Below are 22,591 nucleotides of genomic sequence, written 5' to 3' on the forward strand. Positions count from 1 at the left end.
CAGTGGATATTAGGTAACATATTACAATTGGCACTATATATGGGCGAGAGCACGAATGATGTTTACGAAGTCAAACTTTGTTTCACGCCGCATTTAAACAATCGCTAAAGGGTGTAGATTTGAGGGATCTGTGTCGATACAATATGCAGTGAATTTGTTATTGGCGTGAAAAGACAGAGAAACTCATACACCAGACATCGCCACATTACTAAACTGTGGTTGAGCAGGGTCACAAGGTATTATATGGTAAAGCACAAGCAGCGGGGAAAAAAATAACATATTTGTGGGTTTCGAGAACAGTGCGACTCAGTAAAACCATTAGGGGTTTTAATCTCGTGACAAACATTTTTCTTTTATATTTTTTCATTTKATTCTAAAATAGATTTATTGGATCGACGAAAGGGAGGAAGAGATAACAGAGTAATTAAAGTGGCCTCCCTGAGAACCGAAGTTATACTTGTTTTGACTATGATGGGGGAAAAAAACTATTTCACCTGTGTACCGAGTGCGCTGAGAGTCGGGAAGCAAGTACAGGGAGTGAGTGAGTGTAAATAAACAAACAAACAAACAACACACCGACATGAAACAGAGTCAATAACACCYGAGGAAAGGACCAAGGGGAGTAACAGATATAGGGAAGATAATCAAGGAGGTGATGGAGTCCAGGTGAGTGTCATGAGGCGCAGGTGCGCTTGACGATGGTGACAGGTGTGCGGGATAATCAACAGCCTGATGACCTAGAGGCCGGAGAGGGAGTATACGTGACAACCTGGTAACATAACGTTAGACGGAAAGACAGAGGGAAAGTACAGTAGAGATTGTAGTGAGCTTTCTGAGTTTTAGGGAAGAGACGTAGACTAGAGAAGGTAACAAAGGAAAGTAAGAATTTTGAATTTGAATCCTTTGGATTGATTAAGAATTGGCTGACGTATTTCCTACATTTGGCGCATTACAGGTTAATCTTCAAATAATATAMGTTTAATGAGTGTGAAGCAGAGGTTGGTATAAAAATATAGAGTGATATTGTTAGGGTAGACTACTTTTTTTTTCTAGTAAAGATGGAATTATCATGGTTTGGTTTCTTTTATTTTCTAAATCTTACGATGGGTGACAGTATGTGAATGGTAACATGTTATTAGTGGGGGTTTTAGCACTAATGATACTAATGATACAATATTTTAGTAATATGAAAAGCTGAGGTTTCAATACAAGGTTAAATGATGAGTAGAGGGATTGAGCCTTGAGATTGTGAAAAAGATTAGCTGCGGTTGAAAGCGAGCAGGCAGTGGGRCATTTGAAGTAGAGGTATGAGAAACGTTCTTTGATCATTATTGTTGCTGGGTTTTATAGTTTAGGCAACACCATTGAAATTGAGCAAGAAGTTAAGGTATTCTCAAACGATAATCTATTTCCATTGCGGGTAACAGTGTTTAAAATTAATGTTTTATTTTTAACTATTAGGCTGATAAGACAGCACAAACTTTTTGAAGGTTCTAGATTTGTTAAACAGGTTTATATTTTTACTAAATCAATGCAACAGGTTAAAATGATAACATTACCGGAAAGGGTCCCAATCAAAGGTGATACAGCTATTACCAATGTCATTGGACATTGATTCAGTAACGACACCAGGATCATTTGACATGGGAGGAAATGGAGCCGATTTTGCGGTTGGACAATCCTATTTAATTAAAGACAATGGAGTCTAAAGGGTAAAAAATACTCCTTGCAACCTCAGAGAACCTTGGGTGTTATAATCTCGTGAGAGATTTTATGTCATCTTATTCAGAAAAAGATTTATAAAGAGAACTGGCCTTGCCATTTTTTGTTGTTTTTTCCATATGGGTTGCAAATACCCACTCACAACATATTTGTTATGACTTATTGAGTGGACTATTTCCTTTGGTCTAGTGGGTTTTCACGGGTTAGTGCCGAGGTATCTTAAAGGGGCACACACAGTTTTTATTTTCTAAGTTTTAATTGAACACATGTAAATTATTTTGAAGGTGGTAAATGACCTTTTAATGGCGTCAGACCGAGGCTCTGGATCTGTTCTCGTGCTCCTAGACCTTAGTGTTGCTTTTGATACAATCGATCACCACATTCTTTTGGAGAGATTGGAAACCCAAATTGGTCTACACGGACAAGTTCTGGCCTGGTTTAGATCTTATCTGTCGGAAAGATATCAGTTTGTCTCTGTGAATGGTTTGTCCTCTGACAAATCAACTGTAAATTTCGGTGTCCCTCAAAGTTCCATTTTAGGACCACTATTGTTTTCACTATATAGTTTACCTCTTGGGGATGTCATTCGAAAACATAATGTTAACTTTCACTGCTATGCGGATGACACACAGCTGTTACATTTCAATGAAACATGGTGAAGCCCCAAAATTCCCTCGCTGAAGCCTGTGTTTCAGACATAAGGAAGTGGATGCTGCAAACTTTCTACTTTTAAACTCGGACAAAACGGAGATGCTTGTTCTAGGTCCCAAGAAACAAAGAGATCTTCTGTTGAATCTGACAATTAATCTTGGTGGTTGTACAAGTTCGTCTCATATAAAACTGTGAAGGACCTCGGCGTTACTTGACCCTGGTCTCTCTTTTGACGAACATATCCAGAATTTTTCAAGGACAGCTGTTTTCCATCTAGCTAACATTGCAAAAATCTGAAACTTTCTGTCTAAAAATGATGCAGAAAAATGTATCCATGCTTTTGTTACGTCTAGGTTAGACTACTGCAATGCTCTCTACTTTCCGGCACTGGATATGCCATAAATAAACTTCAGTTAGTGCTAAATACGGCTGCTAGAATCTGACTAGAACCCAAAAATTTGATCATATTACTCCAGTGCAGCCTCCCTACACTGGCTCCTTGTAAGGCAAGGGCTGATTTCAGGTTTACTGCTAACCTACAAAGCATTACATGGGCTTGCTCCTACTTATCTTTCCGATTTGGTCCTGCCGTACAACCTACACGTACGCTACGGTCACAAGACGCAGGGCTCCTAATTGTCCCTAGAATTTCTAAGCAAACAGCTGGAGGCAGGGCTTTCTCCTATAGAGCTCCATTTTTATGAATGTCTGCCTACCTCATAGAACCACCTCGGTCAACCTTTAAGTCTTTACTGAAGACTCATCTCTTCAGTGGGTCATATGATTGAGTGTAGTCTGGCCCAGGAGTGTGAAGGTGAATGGAAAGGCTCTGGAGCAAACGAACCGCCCTGCTGTCTCTGCCTGGCCGGTTCCCCTCTCTCAACTGGGATTCTCTGCCTCTAACCCTATTACAGGGGCTGAGTCACTGGCTTACTGGTGCTCTTCCATGCCGTCCTAGGAGGGGTGCGTCACTTGAGTGGGGTGAGTCACTGACGTGATCTTCCTGTCTGGGTTGGCGCCCCCCCTTGGGTTGTGCGGTGGCGGAGATCTTTGTGGGCTATACTCAGCCTTGTCTTAGGATGGTAAGTTGGTGGTTGAAGGTATCCCTCTAGTGGTGTGGGGGCTGTGCTTTGGCAAAGTGGGTGGGGTTATATCCGTCCGTTTGGCCCTGTCCCGGGTATCATCGGATGGGGCCACAGTGTCTCCTGACCCCTCCTGTCTCAGCTTCCAGTATTTATGCTGCATTAGTTTATGTCGGTGGGCTAAGGTCAGTTTGTTATATCTGGAGACTTCTCCTGTCTTATCCGGTGTCCTGTGTGCATACTTAAGTATGCTCTCTATTTCTCTCTTTCTCTCTTCTTTCTCTCTCTCGGAGACCTGAGCCCTAGGACCATGCCTCAGCACTACCTGCATGATGACTCCTTGCTGTCCCCAGTCCACCTGGCCGTGCTGTTGCTCCAGTTTCAACTGTTCTGCCTGCGGCTATGAACCCTGACCTGTTCACCGGACGTGCTGCCTGTCCCAGACCTGCTGTTTTCAACTCTTAGAACCGCAGGAGCGGAGAGATACTCTTAATGACGGCTATGAAAAGCCAACTGACATTTACTCCTGAGGTTCTGACTTGTTGCACCCTCGACAACTACTGTGATTATTATTATTTGACCATGCTGGTCCATTTATGGAAACATTTTGAACATCTTGGCCATGTTCTGTTATAATCTCCACCCGGCACAGCCAGAAGAGGACTGGCCACCCCTCATAGCCTGGTACCTCTCTAGGTTTCTTCCTAGGTTTTGGCCTTTCTAGGGAGTTTTTCCTAGCCACCGTGCTTCTACACCTGCATTGCTTGCTGTTTGGGGTTTTAGGGTGGGTTTTTGTACAGCACTTTGAGATATCAGCTGATGTAAGAAAGGCTATATAAATACATTTGATTTGATTTGAAATGTACTGGAAACTTACTGTGAACCTGGGATACGAAATGTATGAAATGTTGTACTGTTTTTATATTATTTAGTAGTCTAATATAGTAAGAAACACTCATTTGAAGGGTTTGAATGACCTCTGACCTCTGTCTTGACTTTCCTTTGATCACCCTCACTGGAAGCCATTTCGATGAGGAATTTAAGGTAATTTGTAATACTGATAATTATGATGGTTTATAGTTCATAGCCCTATTTGTGATTCGGACCAACGKGAAGAAGGAGAGGGTGTTGCCTTTGAATAAGAGTAGGCTGTCTCTAGTCTATTTTTACTATGAAGTTATGGGTAYATTTTTTGTTTTTTGTTATTAAGGGTAGTAATCGAATTTGATTGACAATGTTGTTGTTTTTACACATTAGTCACTACGGTGAGTCATGTGTCAAAATGGGGGAATTACCAGTCCTTTGAGGCTTTTGGATTGAAGTTTACACACCTTGAGCGATATGTAGGGATGTATCGAGTGATATATGAAGGAGTGTATTGTTGTGTTTGTTTTTGTTTTGATAAATCTCACCAGATTGGGTCTGCTGGATGATCAGGATAATTTCCTGATCATAGGACTCTGCGATGAGGTTGACAGTATGATAAGGGAGTAGAAGCTAATTTGAAAAATTGTTTCAACAGAATGTGCTGTTATTTTTTTCCTTTGACATGCGTTTTAAAGATTTGCATCCGGAATATTGGTTGTAGTAAAAATGGTTGTGATCTGTCCTTTCTCGAGGTTATGGTGGAGATGGTATCTAGATGCATGAAAGGGATCATTTGACCAAATGGTGTGGACCTCAAAACCCCCTCTAACCGGCTGAAGAAATGACGTTCAATACAGCTCTGTCTTGCACCACTTCTATCGGGAGACCTGAGTCCGAACCAGCAACCGGTGTACAGCATCTAGTTGAAGTTATCGACTGCCTTTTCTCTCATGCCTTTTGTCTCAGGAGGGCCACAGAAGTCCACGTGAAGTGAGCATGGAGAGAGGTCCGTTCCAAAAAWRTTTCTTATGTTGCTGGTATACTGGTTGGCAAATGGACAAGACATAGTAGGAGTTGTGGTGGGGTTCAGGTGAGACATTGAAATTGGGACATTATCATGGGCCATCCACTTTGAACTGTGAAGCTATCTCAAGAAGAAAATGATGAAATGCCAGAAGATTGAGTGCCTGAGAAGAGAGGAGGTTGGTCCACTGTGACCGTAATTGATTTAGACGTGTCTGAAATTGTTATTTGGGGTATCAGGTTGACGGGGGAGGTCTACAATGCAAAATKTATAGCAATTTAGGCTACGCACGCATTGAGATCTGTAATTATAACCCACTTGAGAGAGTTACTTGAGTTAATTTTAAGGTGAATATATTGTATGTTAATGTAAATGTACATTCTTCCCGTGTTGATGTTGATTGGGTTTTTAATTAGGATTTGGAAACTGAATGATGTCCCTGACCTATTCCCTATTCCTGACTACATCTCTGATGAAGAGGACTCCAATACTGAGCTTATGCTCAGTATTGGAGCATAAGCTCTGGGCTCCACCCAGATGTGGAGCCAATTTTCCACACTGTGTACAAAGTGCCCAGAGAGGGATCTCTGTCACTTGTGTAGGAAGGGTTCAAAACAGGGTGAACATTTTCATCATGCTGACCCCTATCTTTGTGCATAGTGTCAACGTGATGATTGTCCTATTTTCTGTAATGAAGCTTGTGTGTGATTTTGTATGTTTTATTTTCTGTTCCAGATTGACTGYGTTTGGATAAGACAGGTCTAAAACTTAGCAACCCARAGGAAGGTTGTTTACTATGGATTAAATGTCAGGCACCAGGAAAATGTACTTTGTTCGTTTAAATGTACTTTTACCAATAATCATGTAATACTTGTACCCTTACATTTTTCTAGAAGAAACTTAGATTCTTGAGAGGGGAATGGGATAGAGAAATGACATATTTACCTGATTTGTTTAATATCAATAGTTAGCAATTAATACTTAACAAATAGGACATTTCTGGTCTGTTTAATTCTGTGTTTCTGTAAAGGGATGGTTTCCACTCTAGATTCCTGCAGTTAGTCTGGGCGTAGGGTCAAGAAATGGGTTTTACTAGATAGCTTGGGCTAACAATGACTTGGTAACAATTACCTRAAGCTGGCATTCTATAGACAAGATGTTGTGTGTGTGACCCCATAGAGATAGCCTGGAAGACTTTAGAACAATGCCTCACTGTCTCGTCTTCCTGGCATCTGGGAAACTAAGCCAGGTTGGGGGTAAAACACCATCCTGTGTAGATAACCAAGGTGGCTTATGGGAGTTGGAACCAGTCTGACTTAGCATTTTTAAGTCCTAACTAAGGTCTCTGTTTTATCATTAWCAGTTAGGCTCTCAGACTGACAGTCAAGACTGTTGGGTCRACGATCTCATTATTGCAATAATTAATCAATATTAAATAAAGATTATTGCTTGAAGGAATGACCAAGTTACTATACAGAAATTAGGTGTGTGTGTTTTATGTTTGTGTCTGTATGCCTACGTGTGTGCGTGTGTCACATGCATACATGTAGCCTAATCAATAGCCAGAAATCAACTCCTGCAGGTGCTAGCAGTAGCCGTTGTTTGCCTTCGACCCAGAAGCTAAGAAAAGCGTTCTGTATTTATGAGTCTGTTTTAACAAGCCCAGTCTGTCTAATAATTAAGTTATTCCATCCATATGGAATTAACTGCGATGATTATGATTAAGCCAAAGCAGTCTTGTTTTTTTCTGTGGATATTGACAGGGTTGTAAAGACTAGCGTAAAACTATACGTAGCCATGCCTGTTAACCATAAAGGTAGCTGTAAACTGACATCCAACAAATGAGAGAGTGAGAAAAAGAGAGAGAGTTGGGTGGGAGGGTGGGTGGGTGGGTGGGTATAGTGTCAGCCTTACACCTCCGGAGTACATTGCACTCACACAGCCATACACTTCCTTGTCTTTGTACAGTACGCCGGCACTGAATGTCCATTCCTATTGATTAACTCCAAACCATTTGCATGGTGTAGCCTAACCCTAGATACAAGTAATCAACTTGTGCCACTACAAACCAAAAATGAGTTTCGAATGAACAAATGACATAGGACATTACTATTATCCCAGTGACACTGTAGCCAAGATAGCAGTTGAATATCCTGTCAGTTGAARCACATCTCATTCTAATAGCGGAGGACAGGGTCAATCGAGTTGATCGCTGTGTTATGATTTTGGCGGTTTAGTTGCATGACTCACATCTATATCACCCCACCTGACCATCATCCAGACACACATAATACAATTACCAGGTAGATGAGTATGTACTTCAAGTAGACAGTCATGATTACTTTTCCCATACGCCTTTACGGGAAAAAAAACGATTTCCCTCCATTGTCTTTGGGTCTGGATGAAATTGTTCTCAGCATTCAATCTATTCAAGTCGTGCCGAGCTAAGGGAATGTGGCGTCCAATGTTTTAGGATATTCACYGTGTCATTTCTTTTAATTCGTTTTTTTTTCAATTGAAAATAAAGAGCCGGCGATCATTGACRGAAGCGGGAGGAGGAGGAGAGACATGAAGGAGAAGGAGCCTGTTTGGCTTCAAGTCAGCCACAGAAAATAAGGATCTTAATCAAATTGCTTGAGACACAATCTGACAGGCAAGACAAAGACTGTGGCTGGCCTTGTTAAAATCGATGTCTCCATTATTCCCGACGAAAAGAAACATGCAATTCATTCCAGTGAAGCGTGGATTATGTTTTTACCCTGTTAGACAGAAGGTAATGTTCTACAAACAAACTAATCCCATATAAACTAACATGTCCATTATAGTGCAATCAACAGTGGTACTTTGAGTAGCCTTCGATATACGTAATCTATACTGTATAATACAATGCAACCGAAGAGAAGGAGCACCCCCTCCTCCCACTCCCTGACAGTCGATTAGACAAACGACCCTCCAAGTCTCTAACGTCTGGGCGGCTCCCTCCGTCTTTACCACTGTGTGTGTGTGTGGTAGCATGGTGGTGTGTGTAGTGTGTGTGTGTGTGTGTGTGTGTGTGTGTGTGTGTGTGTGTGTGTGTGTGTGTGTGTGGATGCATGTCTCTCTGTCTCTCTCTCCATTGTTGTGGGCTTTACTGAGACCCTAGTTACCACTAAACACTGATCTATGGTCTAGGTGTTCAGGTGCGTTTTACCCCTATTGGTTCAGGTTAAGGTGAAGATTTGCTGAACAATATGCTGCCACTACAGTAGATCTGTACCTAAAGGCTACTTGTAATTGAAGCAGATAGACAGACATAACACTGGTGGAGAGAGTGGTCACTTAGGTCTGGAGCCKTTAAAATCAGACGAATGCTATTCACTGGGGACCAACTAGGGAAGGAGCGCGAAACAAAAACACATTTCTGATAAGACCCTAACCCTATGCCTAACCCTATAACTCCACAGGGAGCTCTCATTAGCTATTTTCTAACACTGGAAATGTACTGTCCTCAGGACACCGACRAACTGCAATCAATAAAACCCTAAGTAAATATGGTGCAATAGATGGGCAGGTTCCAAATACTGTATCCCCGTATACCGGTGTATACCGGTGTATCGGATCAGTTTTTCAATACCGTCAATACAGTCAAAACTATTTATTTGAAGTTTTTTTAATACCTTTGAATATTTGTAGCTACTTTTTAAGTTAATATCTGCAATCAACTTGTGCAACACGTTAGGAAATAAAGCAGACTGCGGTCTTAATTTCACCTGTCACATTACATTATGAAGTTAACTGCAGTTCYCCAGAACAGTTGAGCCAGTCAGGTGTTTGTTTGTAAATTGCACAGCTAGTCAGCCAAGTACTGTAAGTGGCTGAATAAATATAAAGACGGGGCTTCTTTAAGTGTTAGCTTTCTGCCATGTTTGAGAAGTCAAAGTGCTTTGGATGAGTTATTTGTACAGCTGCCACTGCTATCTTGATGTCCTTGAGTTTTTTTTTTCCTTTCTGTCCTCGGACACTCAGTCTGCTCCTCCCCCATCTTCTCCAAGCAGAGCAGGCAGGCATGTTGCCCTAGAGACTCCAGACTCCACACAGACACAGCGTGTACACACGCTGCTCCAGAGCCAGTGCTGTTCTTCATTCAGACAAGCATGCTTCAAAACTTTGTTTGTTTGCACAATGTCTCTAATTCACATTAGCTTGTAACTGTCCTAGCTCACCAAAAACGATTCGGTAGCTACAACCTATACTTATAACATTATGAGCAGGACATATAACATTATGAGCAGGATTGCCTGTCTTGGCAATTAGGTTATTTTTTATTTACCTTTATTTAACTAGGCAAGTCAGTTAAGAACTAATTCTTATTTTCAATGATGGCCTAGGAACAGTCRGTTAACTGCCTTGTTCAGGGGCAGAACAACAGATTTGTACTTTGTCAGCTCGGGGATTTGATCTTGCAACCTTTCGGTTACTAGTCCAACGCTCAAACCACTAGGCTAMGCTGCCGCACCGCTGTGGTCTTTAGTATATTTAGTTAGCAACCTCTATGAAAATTCTCTAGTACTTGTGGTCATTTTGTTAGCATTCTGCTTATAGACGCTCATTGGGCTTTTCTTGCGATTTTAGCACCCCCTTGTGTACTAAGACGGTTATGCTGTATCCCATGAGAGAAGGAAGGTATGACGATATAAACATCTGTATTTCGTCCAACCCATGCCCTAACCAGGGCTGTTTAATCTGAATTGTGACTAAATACCACAACAAATCTGTATTTTCAATTATCTTTGTTTCATACGACCTGATTTTTTCACGAATTCAATCCGTTATTGTTGTATTCTTAACTTTGTGAATTACAGTATATTCCGACCCCTTTCAGATAATTCTATTCAACTGCTAATCCTTGATGTAAGGAACGCCTCACCTATACAGCATAGTTGGTGAGGTAACAAAAAGAGTTGGGGAGGTGACAAAAGAGGGATTTCCGCATTCAGTACAATAACCATGAGCCCTTATTTGCATCTGTGTAGTGTGTGTGTGTCTGCCTATGTGTGTGCTGTATGGGAGTTATTTCTGGCACGCTAAACAAATGTACAGTGCCTTGAAAAAGTATTCATCCCCCCTTGGAGTTTTTGTTGCATAACAACCTGTAACCTGTAATTTAAATTGATTTTCATTTGGATTTCATGTCATGGACATACACAAAATAGTCCAAATTGGTGAAGGTAAATGGAAAAAAATTACTTGTTTCAAAARATTCTAAAAAATACAAACCTGAAAAGTGGTACGTGCATATGTATTAACCCCCTTTGCTATGAAGCCCCTAAATAAGATCTGGTGCAACCAATTACCTTCAGAAGTCACATTTTAGTTAAATAAAGTCCACCTGTGTGCAATCTAAGTGTCACATGATCTGTCACAAGATCTCAGTTTATATACACCCGTTCTGAAAGGCCCCAGACTCTGAAACACCACCAAGCAAGCGGCACCATGAAGACCAAGGAGCTCTCCAAACAGGTCAGGGACAAAGTTGTGGAGAAGTACAGATCAAGGTTGGTTTATAAAAACAATATCCGAAACGTTGAACATCCCACGGAGCACCACTAAATCCATTAATGGTGCACCAAAACTCACGGACCAGGCAAGGAGGGCATTAATCAGAGAGGCAACAAAGAGACCAAAGATAACACTGAAGGAGCTGCAAAGCTCCACAGCGGACATTGGAGTATCTGTCTACAGGACCACTTTAAGACATACAATCCACAGAGCTGGGCTTTACAGAAGAGTGGCCAGAAAAAAAGCCATTGCTTACAGAAAAAAATAAGCTAACAATAAAAAAACATCTCTCATCACCCCAAGAACACCATCCCAACAGTGATGCATGGTGGTGGCAGCATCATGCTGTGGGGATGTTTTTCATTGTCAGGGACTGGGAAACTGGTCAGAATTGAAGGAATGATGGATGGCGCTAAATACAGGGAAATTCTTGAGGGAAACTTGTTTCAGTCTTCCAGAGATTTGAGACTGGGACGAAGGTTCACCTTCCAGCAGGGCAATGACCCTAAGCATACTGCTAAAGCAACACTAAAGTGGTTTAAGAGGAAACGTTTAAATGTCTTGGAATGACCTAGTCAAAGCCCAGACCTCAATCTAATTGAGAATCTGTGGTATTACTTAAAGATTGCTGTACACCAGYGGAACCCATCCAACTTGAAGGAGCTGGAGCAGTTTTGCCTTGAAGAATGGGCAAAAATCCCAGTGGCTAGATGTGCCAAGCTTATAGAGACATACCYCAAAAGACTTGCAGCTGTAATTGCTGCAAAAGGTGTATCTACAAAGTATTGACTTTGCGGGGGTGAATAATTAAGCACGTTCAAGTTCCGTTTGTTTTGTCTTATTTCTTGTTTGTTTCACAATAAAAAATATTTTGAAACTTCAAAGTGGTAGGCATGTTGTGTAAATCAAATGATACAAACCCCATAAAATCTATTTTAATTGCAGCTTGTAAGTTAAAAAAATTGTGAATACTTTCGCACCCCACTGTATTCTCTTTGTCACTTCAGCCTGAAGGGATGCAGTGCTCAAGGGCAAAACAACCAAATCCATCCTTTTCTTTCCGCAAATTTAAGCATCTTTGTGAGGAAGAGCAACATTGATGAACGCGCTTGCCATCTGTACATGCTGTACATGTAAGTCACACAACTATGCCACGGTAATGACACTATAATGTTCACCAGCACTTTCACCATACTTATGCAATCTGGGTATCACAAAGACAAACGAACACACCAGAGGATCACACTTCTTTCACATAGACACTATAATGGTACATAGAGGAAGGAGAGCAAACTGTTGCCCCCCTTCTTGCCCCCCTTCCCACCTCATCCCTATCCCCACAGTCTCTATCCTGACAATCCCTATGTCATTGTTCTCTCTGACACCATTCCATACCACCACATGTCAAACTGTGAGAGATCAATTACATCAACTGGTCTGGCACAGAGAGATGTGACAGTTGGGAGGAAGGCAATATAAGGGAGGGTAAGGTGTCTTATTATTGAACTCCCAATGGAGAGGTTCCCCTTTCCACTGTCACTCTAGGCTTCCTCTTCATTTCTGAGTCGTATTGGTGGTCTGTAACAAATGTCTTGGTGAAATGTATTTATTGATTTACTAGCTGAAGCACCACTTAAGTTAACTTGTCAGTCAAATGAGCTAAATGACAGACATGTAAAATCAGACCAACATGCGCCATATAAACAGTGTACAGAGTCAGAGATTGTATGGGTTAAATTAAGGATTATCTAGTCATTGTCATAGGTGAGCCACTGCATAGGATTATAATAATGTGACATTCTATATCCTCCATCTCCACAACCTCATCCCTCAACTCATCCCTCAACTCATGGGCCCAGCAGCATACCACCCTGCACCCCACTACCAGCTTGCCTCTGAAGCTAAGCAGGGTTGGTCCTGGTCAGTCCCTGGGTGGTGGAAGTCCTGATAGGACCAGATGCTGCTGRAAGTGGTGTTGGAGGGCCAGTAGGAGGCACTCTTTCCTCTGGTCTAAAACAATATCCCAATGCCCCAGGGCGGTGATTGGGGACATTGCCCTGTGTAGGGTGCTGTCTTTCAGATGGGACGTTAAACGKGTGTTCTGACTCTCTGTGGTCACTAAAGATCCCATGTCACTTATCGTAAGAGCAGGGGTGTTAACCCTGGTGTCCTGGCTAAATTCCCAATCTGTCCCTCATACCATCATATCCACCWAATCATCTCCAGCTTCCAACTGGCTCTCAATCATCCCCCCTCCTCTCCCCTCTAACTATTCCCCTGGTTGTTGCTGTAAATGAAAATGTGTTCTCAGTCAATTTACCTGGTAAAATAAGGGGTAAATAAAAAGGTAGATGCTGTGTCATATTATGCAAGGTGCAACCTCTCTCCTGCCTGTTAAAAATTTCAGCAACGCAATGATGCATGCCTACCTAAGATACCCTTTCCTGACACCCTGCTGCAATCTGAAAACTTGCAGAAGGGGTGACATTTGTTTCCTTGTATTTACATTGAAATGTCAGGGTACTGCCAATATACTGTATATAATGAGATATATGATTCCTCATGTCATCTGACTACAGTGAATTCGTGAAGTATTCAGACACCTTTACTTTTTCCACATTTTGTTACATTACAGCCTTATTATAAAATTGATTTAATCGTTTTTTCCCTCAGAAATCTACACAAAATACCCCATAATGACAAAGTATGGGGAGCGTCGCTGCACAGCTATTTTCAGGTCTCTCCAGAGATGTTCGATCGGGTTCAAATCTGGTTCAAGTCAGGGCCCTGGCTGGGCCACTCAAGGACATTCAGAGACTTGTCCTWAAGCCACTCCTGGGTTGTCTTGGCTGTGTGCTTAGGGCCATTGTCCTGTTGGAAGGTGAACCTTCGCCACAGTCTGAGGTCCTGAGCACTCTGGAGCAGGTTTTCATCAAGGATATCTCTGTACTTTGTTCCATTCATCTTTGCCTTGATCCTGACTAGTCTCCCAGGCCCTACCACTGAAAACCATCCCAGCAGCATGATGCGGTAACCACCATGCTTAACCTTAGGGATGGTGTCAGGTTTCTTACAGATGTGACGTTTGGCATTCAGGACAAAGAGTTCAATCTTGGTTTCATCAGACCAGAGATTCTTGTTTCTTGTGATCTGAGAGTCCTTTAGGTGCCTTTTGGCAAACTCCAAGCGGGCTGTCATGTGCCTTTTACTGAGGAGTGGCTTCCGTCTGGCCACTCTAGCGTAAAGGCCTGATTGGTGGAGTGCTGCAGAGATGGTAAATCAATTTTAGAATAAGGCTGTAATGTAACAAAATGGGGAAAATGGGAAGGGGTCTGAATACTTTCCAAATGCAGTGTATATAGAGTCCTGTCTGCCTGTATATGTTAGGTATCTATCATGCTGGGGAAGCTAAAAAAAATAGCACCTATTTATTTAATTTGCAAGAAAATTACATTTTAGGGTTGGGTAACATTCAATGCAAACATATGTGGAAATATTTCATTTCGACAGAGAACATTCCAAAGGATTGTGCTACTAGCAACTGTATGGACAAAATCATATTGCACTACTTACTATAGGTTCCTTTTTATTATTCTGGCCCCAATAGACTGTCATTAATGCAGTTCTTATGAATTCATTATATCAGCAGCGTGTATTTTATTCTGTAGCCTACCGTGTGTAATTTGACCTTGGCTATTCTAACAGCACAAAGTGAACATGGTCCCAGCTTCCTTTGTATGCCTCTTCTTGCTTCCTTGCATAGATTTCAATCAAATAAATACCTCCCACAATAGACTTCCAATTCCAAACCTCTGATTTTAATAAAGCAAACAACATGATCAAAATAACCAAAGACTACAAGACATAAAATACATGTTTGCTAACCAATKAGTTATTTTTGTGCTGTGGAAAGGAATACAATGATATCCACAAAATGCTATTGAACGTGGACAAATATAGCCTTGGTCACGATGACAAAACTCATTGACCAGGAAGGATAAGATCTTTTGCATTTGTGCATTCATTGCCATTCCGGAAGAATACCACAGCCTATGATAGGCTGCCTATTACATTGACATTCCGGAAGAATACCATGGCCCTGGCCTATCAGATGCCACATGGAGTTCAGTTGGGTGGATGGGGATTATTTGTGCTGTAGTCAGATCTCAGAGCCCTGACAGCCCCTTTAGCCCTGTAGGCACAAGACTAACAGGAAAGGTCTTTCGCACATGGCACGCATGAATTTCTCTTTCCACCATGTGGCACAGAGATGCCATGGAGAGAGAGACCATTTGCCACCAGTTGACCTGCCTTTCTACTGACAGTGAGGAGAGGAGCCTGGCCGAGTCGTAACCTAATGACCCTGCTGCCTGCCACACACCCACACACAAACAGTGCCCCTAGCCTCACGCCATACATGAGAGAAAAGGCACGGCAGTTTGTGCATAGGATGTCTATTCAAAGCTTTACCAATGTGAAATCCAGTGGTATTTGAGGTTAAACCACATTGCCAGAGGGCCTTTTATACCACCTTATGTATGTCTGAATACACTGCAATCACATCGGTTTCCTTACGTTGAGGATGCATTTAATGAGTTACGACAAAATACAATCATATAGGCTGTCTACATTATTTCAAGCTGCAACAAATTGTGACAGCTTGAAATGGTGGTGGCTGTAAAAAAAWATATAGATATCTGCCAGAGGTCATTAAAAATGAAATCAATAAAATAATTGGAAAATGTGTCCAAATGAAAACCAATTAATTGTCTTAAAAGCAGTAAAAAAAAAAAAAAGGCTTCGTTTACATTTATAAATGACATTAAAGCAGGACAAAATAAAAACCAAATAGCAATATAGATTTGTAGCTAGAGCTTCACCATAAGGTGAATGAATGTATAGCAGGGTTGGATTGTATACAGTGGCCATGGCACGAGGCATGACAACAAGAATAACAGCGGCTAATACGAGGACATMATAAGGGTTTGTCCTCAGCCTTACCTTAAAGCTAGACTGTAGTGCCATCTATTGAAGAACTCAACTACAAATCACACTATCTATTGAAACGGGATAGTACCACCCATATATTAACGTTACATACAGTATCAATGTATTTATCTTCTGTTCTTTTTTCTGGGTAAATTACAGCAACAAAAAATATCKAATAAATATAATTGGATAGGTCTATAACTTGTTGACATTAACCAATAGGAAAGCATTGCTGGTGACAATCAGACCATTAAATCGTTCACGTTCATCAAATAGATAGATATTCATATTATCGAATCAATTGTATTTTTTGGCTTGGGGTCAAATCCAGCAGGTTTACGCCATGGCAAAGTTGATTAAGCATGAGAGCCAAAGACGCCTTCTGCACGAAGCTCTTTTGTAGGGCTATGAGACTTGATATAATATATTATGAAAGACAGTGAGTGGGCTACAGTACAGACAGGCGACATGAATACAGAGCTATGTAATATGACAACACCATTATATAATGGTCTGAAATCAGTTACATAAACAATTACCTTCTTTGAGCAAGCGTGAGTGGATGAGAAGAATAACAAAACAACAGATTGCCGCTCCCGCTAAAGCCCAGGCAACTCTGAGAAGCTGCATCCTGGCTGGTGAGTGGCGACGACTTAATTCAAACACCCGAGGAGATAAGTCAGAAGTCTTCAGAGACACACACAGCCTTCTATTCTGCTCCCATCCAGCGCAATGCTTCTCACCCCACCCCCCCCMCCCCAAAAAATAAGAGAAAATAGGCTGTTTTGTGGAAAACACAAAATAAATCCCCCTTTAGTTCGCTTCAGAAATAGCTGGGACGAATWCAAATACTAGTCAATCCGTCAGGTGAAGGGGAAACATAGATGATCCCGCCCGTGGAAAAGGACTCAGTGCTGGGTCAAAATTGAAGTGTGGGGTGCCTCAGTATGAAGCGGGGCTGTTAAACCCCCATCGTTTGAAGTGCTGACATTCCCACTGCCACTTCACCCCCTCGTCCGTGACTCGGCCACGGCAGGCTCACAGGCAGCTTTCTCTTCGCTCCCTCTCTCTGACTGCTGCGCGCGGATACGGTAATTCGGTGCGCTGATCACCACTCTCCTCCAGTAAATGTTCCACACAACTCCCGCGCAGGAATAGACTCGGAAGCTGGCAGCACCACCATGTCGCTATGCAGCAGGGCTATATTTCCGTTTAGTTTCAGCCAGATAGCACGCTTGCCATTTTACGCACAGGGATAGCTCACAATCTGTGGATACCTCTCGTCTTAGTTGATCTACATGTAGATCATGAAAGATGCTCGCAGAGATCTTTAGATTTGGAGGCGATACCTCCCGAGCTTTATCAGATATAAAAAAACAAATAACAAACGCGCAATTGACCGTTTTCCGTTAAGTTTCTTGATCTACTTCCGGATTTCGATACATTTGTCAGTTAGTGATGACGATGACAAAGTATATTTCGGCCTCACCATCCCTGATCTCAGTACCAGTTCTTCGGGTTTTCCGGATCTCCTCGTCAGGCAACCGCATATAAAGTCTACAGACGCGACTTTCTCTCTCCCTGCTCTGTGCTCTCCCGGTGAGTGACGTCACAACAACTCCCCCCACAATATGTTTCCTCGGGCGAATTCACAGAGCCAGTGTGAGGAGAGGCGGAGAGGCGTGGAGGGGATGGAGGAGGAACGGGGCTGGTTGGCAGATGAAAAACTGCATTGCTCGTTAACTACCTAATTACAGTGTCCCTATTCTGCATTTGGAGAACTTTAGTTGTATTACCTTAGGGCATATCCAATTGAATTTCAATGCATTTTTTTCCCTATATTTTTCTATTTCAAATGTAGCCTACAGGCAAGGTGCCTAGCACCCAGCTGTGCCTTTAGTAGACTATAGACATATTTCAAAGACAGATTTGCACAAATTCTTTCAAAGCAAAGTATTTTAAAATAGAAGAATATGGGCATATAGGCCAATCACATGCAATATCTCCTGCGAAACAGTGTCCATCCCATTTCCAAAGCCCTTGACGGGTCTGTGCCAACTCACATATTCTATTTTTATTTAGCTAGGCAAGTCAGTTAACAACAAATTCATATTTACAATGACGGCCTACTGGGGAACAGTGGGTTAACTGCCTTGTTCAGGTGCAGAGCGACAGATTTTGATCTTGTCAGCTCGGGATTTCATCCAGCATACTGGCCCAACGCTCTAACCACTAGGCTACTTGCCGCCCCAAAATCTATAGACAGTATAAACAAGTGAATCCACTGATTGGTTGAACTTCATCCAAACAAACTTAAGTTGCAGTGTCAATAACTTGGCTCCTGCAGCTATTTCACCACTAATTAATGGTGTGGGTGGGGGGTGGAGGAGGTGTTAACAACAAGGGCATCCATGTTTGATGCTGCCTATGTAAAGAGAAAGGGAGAGAGAGGAGAGAGAGGAGAGAGAGGGGAGAGAGCGGGGGAGAGAGAGCTCCTTCCTCCCAGCCTCTTCCATTCTCAGGCTGTACTCTATCAATCAGTGGGACAGCAATTAACGGAGACCTGTCCACAACTTGTCTGCCAAGGGGGTGGGGTGTGTGTGTGGAGGGCTGGGGGCAACATGGCTTACATTAAATATGGTGAACCCTGTCATTACCGGTCACTAAAACGCTTCAGCTTTGTTATTTATGGGACAAGGGTAGAAATGGCAACAAGCTTGCACAGTCTCACAGCAGAATTTGATGTTCGTCCACGTTCTCCAAACGTCAAATTTCGAAGTTGCTCCAAAGGTCAAATTTCGAAGTGTTTTTGTTGCTACTGCTGCTCTGTATCATTCCATTTCTCCAAACGTCAAACGTCAAACTTCGAAGTTAAGGGTTAAGCTTAGGCACACATTCCGAATGGTTACGGTAAGGGTTAAGGTTTGGGATAGGGTTAAAACCAGAAATAAAAAAAACATTTYTGATCCAGAGTCATGGGTTTACACCCATCCACAACGCCATAGCAAAACCCAAGCCTACTTGATGGCAATAGCGCTCACGGTTACGCCTAGTGGCCGGTTTTGAAGGCATTTTCTGACGTCCTCAGGACATGGATAGACGTCCAATATTGACATCAATCATAAATGACCTGGCTGAGAAATAGCCCATAACCACAGACTATAGGTTCAGATTACCCTATAACCCCCAAGCCTAATCCTATTAAGGGAATGTTAATTAAATGACCCTGCATAAGTGCTTGGGGGCAACAAGTCAAACAGCCATGAGCTGAACAGTAGCCTCAAGCACACATAATGTAGGCCTTCTCCTTTGAAGTATAGTATTTCTTAATCGCAAGTCCAGAGAGCCTTATTATACTGTTCTAGAATACTTCTAAGATAAAAGTCCAGGTTTCTCAAGCAAAGGCATGAGTAGAAGTACAGCTACAAAGACGTGTTAGGTTGTCCAGTTTTGTGCAGAAACAGGAGTTAGTCCTACAGAAAGAGCCTTATTTCAGTGTTATACTGTCTGTAGCCTGCCTCCTTGTTCAATTTGCCTACCCTCCTTTCTTTCCTCTGTGTCTCCCTGCCCGGAGCTAAGGAAAGTATTACTTGCTTTGTCCTCTGTTCTGTTCACATCGTCGGTTCGGTGCCATACCATGGCCCATGCCAATAAAAGCCATATGTTCACTGTATTCCCCATTATCTTCTATGTGGACAATATGCTTGAAAGATGATATGATCAGAAGTTAATTAGGCCATATTGTCCAATTCTGCTTTTGTCTCAATGCTTGTTAGAAGTCTACTGCAAGAGAATCGCTCTACAKAATTCAGAGAAGCAGTTTGATTAATTGATACAGAAATAAGAGTTGAACCATTATTTTCTAGTGAACAATTTTGAAAAATGTTTTACTTAACAACTGAAAATCGTATTATCCTCCATCGTTAGGACAGTGGATGAATCAAATGCATTATTATTGCCCGAGCCTGTATTATTTWAAAAAATAAAAATAAATATGGGCTACAGAAGCCATATGGCATGAAGTAATTTGAAGCCCTTACAAGCCTTAGAAATATCCAAAGGATGAAACATTTAAAAAAAGGTTATTATGAGAACAAAGAAGATAGGCATGGATACTGTGGGAACATGTAGGTTTGAGCATGGATGATGTCATTAATGTTTGTTGAAATATACAATATGTATGTATATCTATGTTGGTGTGTTTTGTATTTTTTCGTCTTTTTACTTTATGTTGAAGGTCGGGCATTAAGCCTCAACCAATGTCATGTCTCATTTAGTGGGTCCATGTCTGTGAAATGTTAAGTTGTCTGTTGTGTTTTGTCTATGTCTATTGTCTAAAAACCAACATAAAATCGTCCACATTCTTTGGGGACGGAATTTGTGTTGCCCAAAATGATAAACAGTGAAAAGCAGTCTACTGCTTGACATGTTGAGGTTTCTTTGAACAATTCCAGTGAAACACTAACACTTGTCTAATAAACCATTTCAAAGGACTCTTCAATAGCTCCTCTGAAATCAATATATTTTTATAATATATGCAGTACTTCAAGGCTCTCCAAGGATTTTCCTTTTGCCAGAAGAAATTAATATTTTCAAACACACAACATAAAAATATATTTTAATCCAAGATGGGAACCCAACTAACAGGAGCAAAATGTTTATCTTCATTGTATTCCCCATTATCTTCTACGTTTGAAAGATGGCTTGATCAGAAGTGAATGAGAGCATATTGTCCAATTCTGCTTTTGTCTCAATGCTTGTTAGAAATTCCACTGCAGGAGAATCGCTCTTCTAAATTCAGAGGAGCAGTTTCATTAATTAATACAAAAATAAGAGTTGAACCATTTTGAAAAAACTTTTACTTCAAAAATGGAAATCAAATGATCCTCCAAATCAAATCAATTGTCTTGATCGCATACACATATGTTATTGCAGGTGTATTCATCTTTGAAACAGTGGATGAATCAAATGCATTATTATTTAAATATTGAAAAAATGTAGGCTACAGATAGAAATAAAATACTATAAAACAATTTGAAGCCATATGGCATAAAAAATTACAAACCCTAGAAATATCCAGATGATTAAGAATGAGATTGTTTTATTATGAGAACAAACAAGATGGGTATGGATACTGTGAGAACATGTACAGTTGAAGTCGGAAGTTTACAAACACCTTAGCCAAATACATTTAAACTCAGTTTTTCACAAATCCTGACATTTAATCCTAGTTAAAATGCCCTGTCTTGGGTCAGTTAGGATCACCACTTTTTTTTAAGAATGTGAAATGTCAGACTAATAGTGGAGATAATTATTTATTTCAGGTTTTATTTCTTTCATCACATTCCCAGTGGGTCAGAAGTTTACATACACTCAATTAGTATTTGGTAGCATTGCCTTTAAATGGTTTAACTCGGGTCAAACGTTTTGGGTAGCCTTCCACAAGCTTCCCACAAGTTGGGTGAATTTTGGCCCATTCCTCCTGACAGAGCTGGTGTAACTGAGTCAGGTTTGTAGGCTTCCTTCATCGCAAATGCTTTTTCAGTTCTGCCCACAAATTTTCTATAGGATTGAGGTCAGGGCTTTGTGATGGCCACAACAATACCTTGACTTTGTTGTCCATAAGCCATTTTGCCACAACTTTGCTTGGGGTCATTGTCTGTTTGGAAGACCCATTTGTGACCAAGCTTTAACTTCCTGACTGATGTCTTGAGATGTTGCTTCAATATAGTGTGCACCAGTCCCTCCTGCAGCAAAGCAGGCCCACAACATGATGCTGCCACCCAGTGCTTCACTGTCGGGATGGTGTTCTTCAGCTTGCAAGCCTCCCCATTTTTCCTCCAAACATAACGATGGTCATTATTGCCAAACAGTTCTATTTTTGTTTCATCAGACCAGAGGACATTTCTCCAAAAAGTACGATATTTGTCCACATGTGCAGTTTCAAACTGTAGTCTGGCTTTTTTATGTTGGTTTTGGAGCAGTTGCTTCTTCCTTGCTGAGCTGCCTTTCAGGTTATGTCGATATAGGACTCGTTTTACTGTGGATATAGATGCTTTTGTACCTGTTTCCTCCAGAATCTTCACAAGATTCTTTGCTGTTGTTCTGGGATTGATTGCACTTTTCTCACCAAAGTMCGTTCATCTCTAGGAGACAGAACACGTCTTCTTCCTGAGTGGTATGATGGCTGCGTAGTCCCATGGTGTTTATACTTGCGTACTATTGTTTGTACAGATGAATTTGGTACCTTCAGTCATTTGGAGATTGCTCCCAAGGATGAACCAGACTTGTGGAGGTCTACAATTTATTTTATGAGGTCTTGGCTGATTTCTTTTGAGTTTCCCATGAAGTCAAGCAAAGAGGCACTGAGTGTCAAACCTCTGATTGACTCAAATTATGTCAATTAGCCTATCAGAAGCTTCTAAATCCATGACATACTTTCCTGGAATTTTCCAAGCTGTTTAAAGGCACAGTCAACTTAGTGTATGTTAAAACTTCTGACCCACTGGAATGTGTGATACAGTGAATTATAGTCAAATAATCTGTTTGAACTATTTTGGGAAAAATTACTTGTGTCATGTACAAAGTAGATGCCCTAACCAACTTGCCCAAACTATAGTTATTTAACAATACATTTTTGGAGTGGTTGAAAAGTTTGGAGTTTTAATGACTCTAACCTAAGTGTATGTAAACTTCCGACTTCAACTGTATATTATAT

At 41.3% G+C, this 22,591-nt stretch overlaps 1 protein-coding gene across 2 annotated transcripts in view; it reads right to left on the reverse strand.

Annotated features, from left to right (window-relative positions):
• Window positions 1-22,591, reverse strand: part of tafa5a (TAFA chemokine like family member 5a) — a 165,698-nt gene that overhangs the window by 104,879 nt on the left and 38,228 nt on the right. Inside the window, exon 1 of one of the 2 annotated variants that reach the window (XM_023969736.2) lies at window positions 16,413-17,455. The exons of the other annotated variant lie outside the window; for it this stretch is intronic. Coding sequence (XP_023825504.1) covers window positions 16,413-16,503 — 91 coding nt within the window. The 5' untranslated portion in view covers window positions 16,504-17,455. Of the gene's footprint in view, window positions 1-16,412; window positions 17,456-22,591 lie in introns of those variants that run through there. 2 annotated transcript variants of the gene reach the window in all.

The sequence above is a fragment of the Salvelinus sp. IW2-2015 genome, linkage group LG24 (genome assembly GCF_002910315.2).
Source record: "Salvelinus sp. IW2-2015 linkage group LG24, ASM291031v2, whole genome shotgun sequence".
NCBI lineage: Eukaryota > Metazoa > Chordata > Actinopteri > Salmoniformes > Salmonidae > Salvelinus > Salvelinus sp. IW2-2015.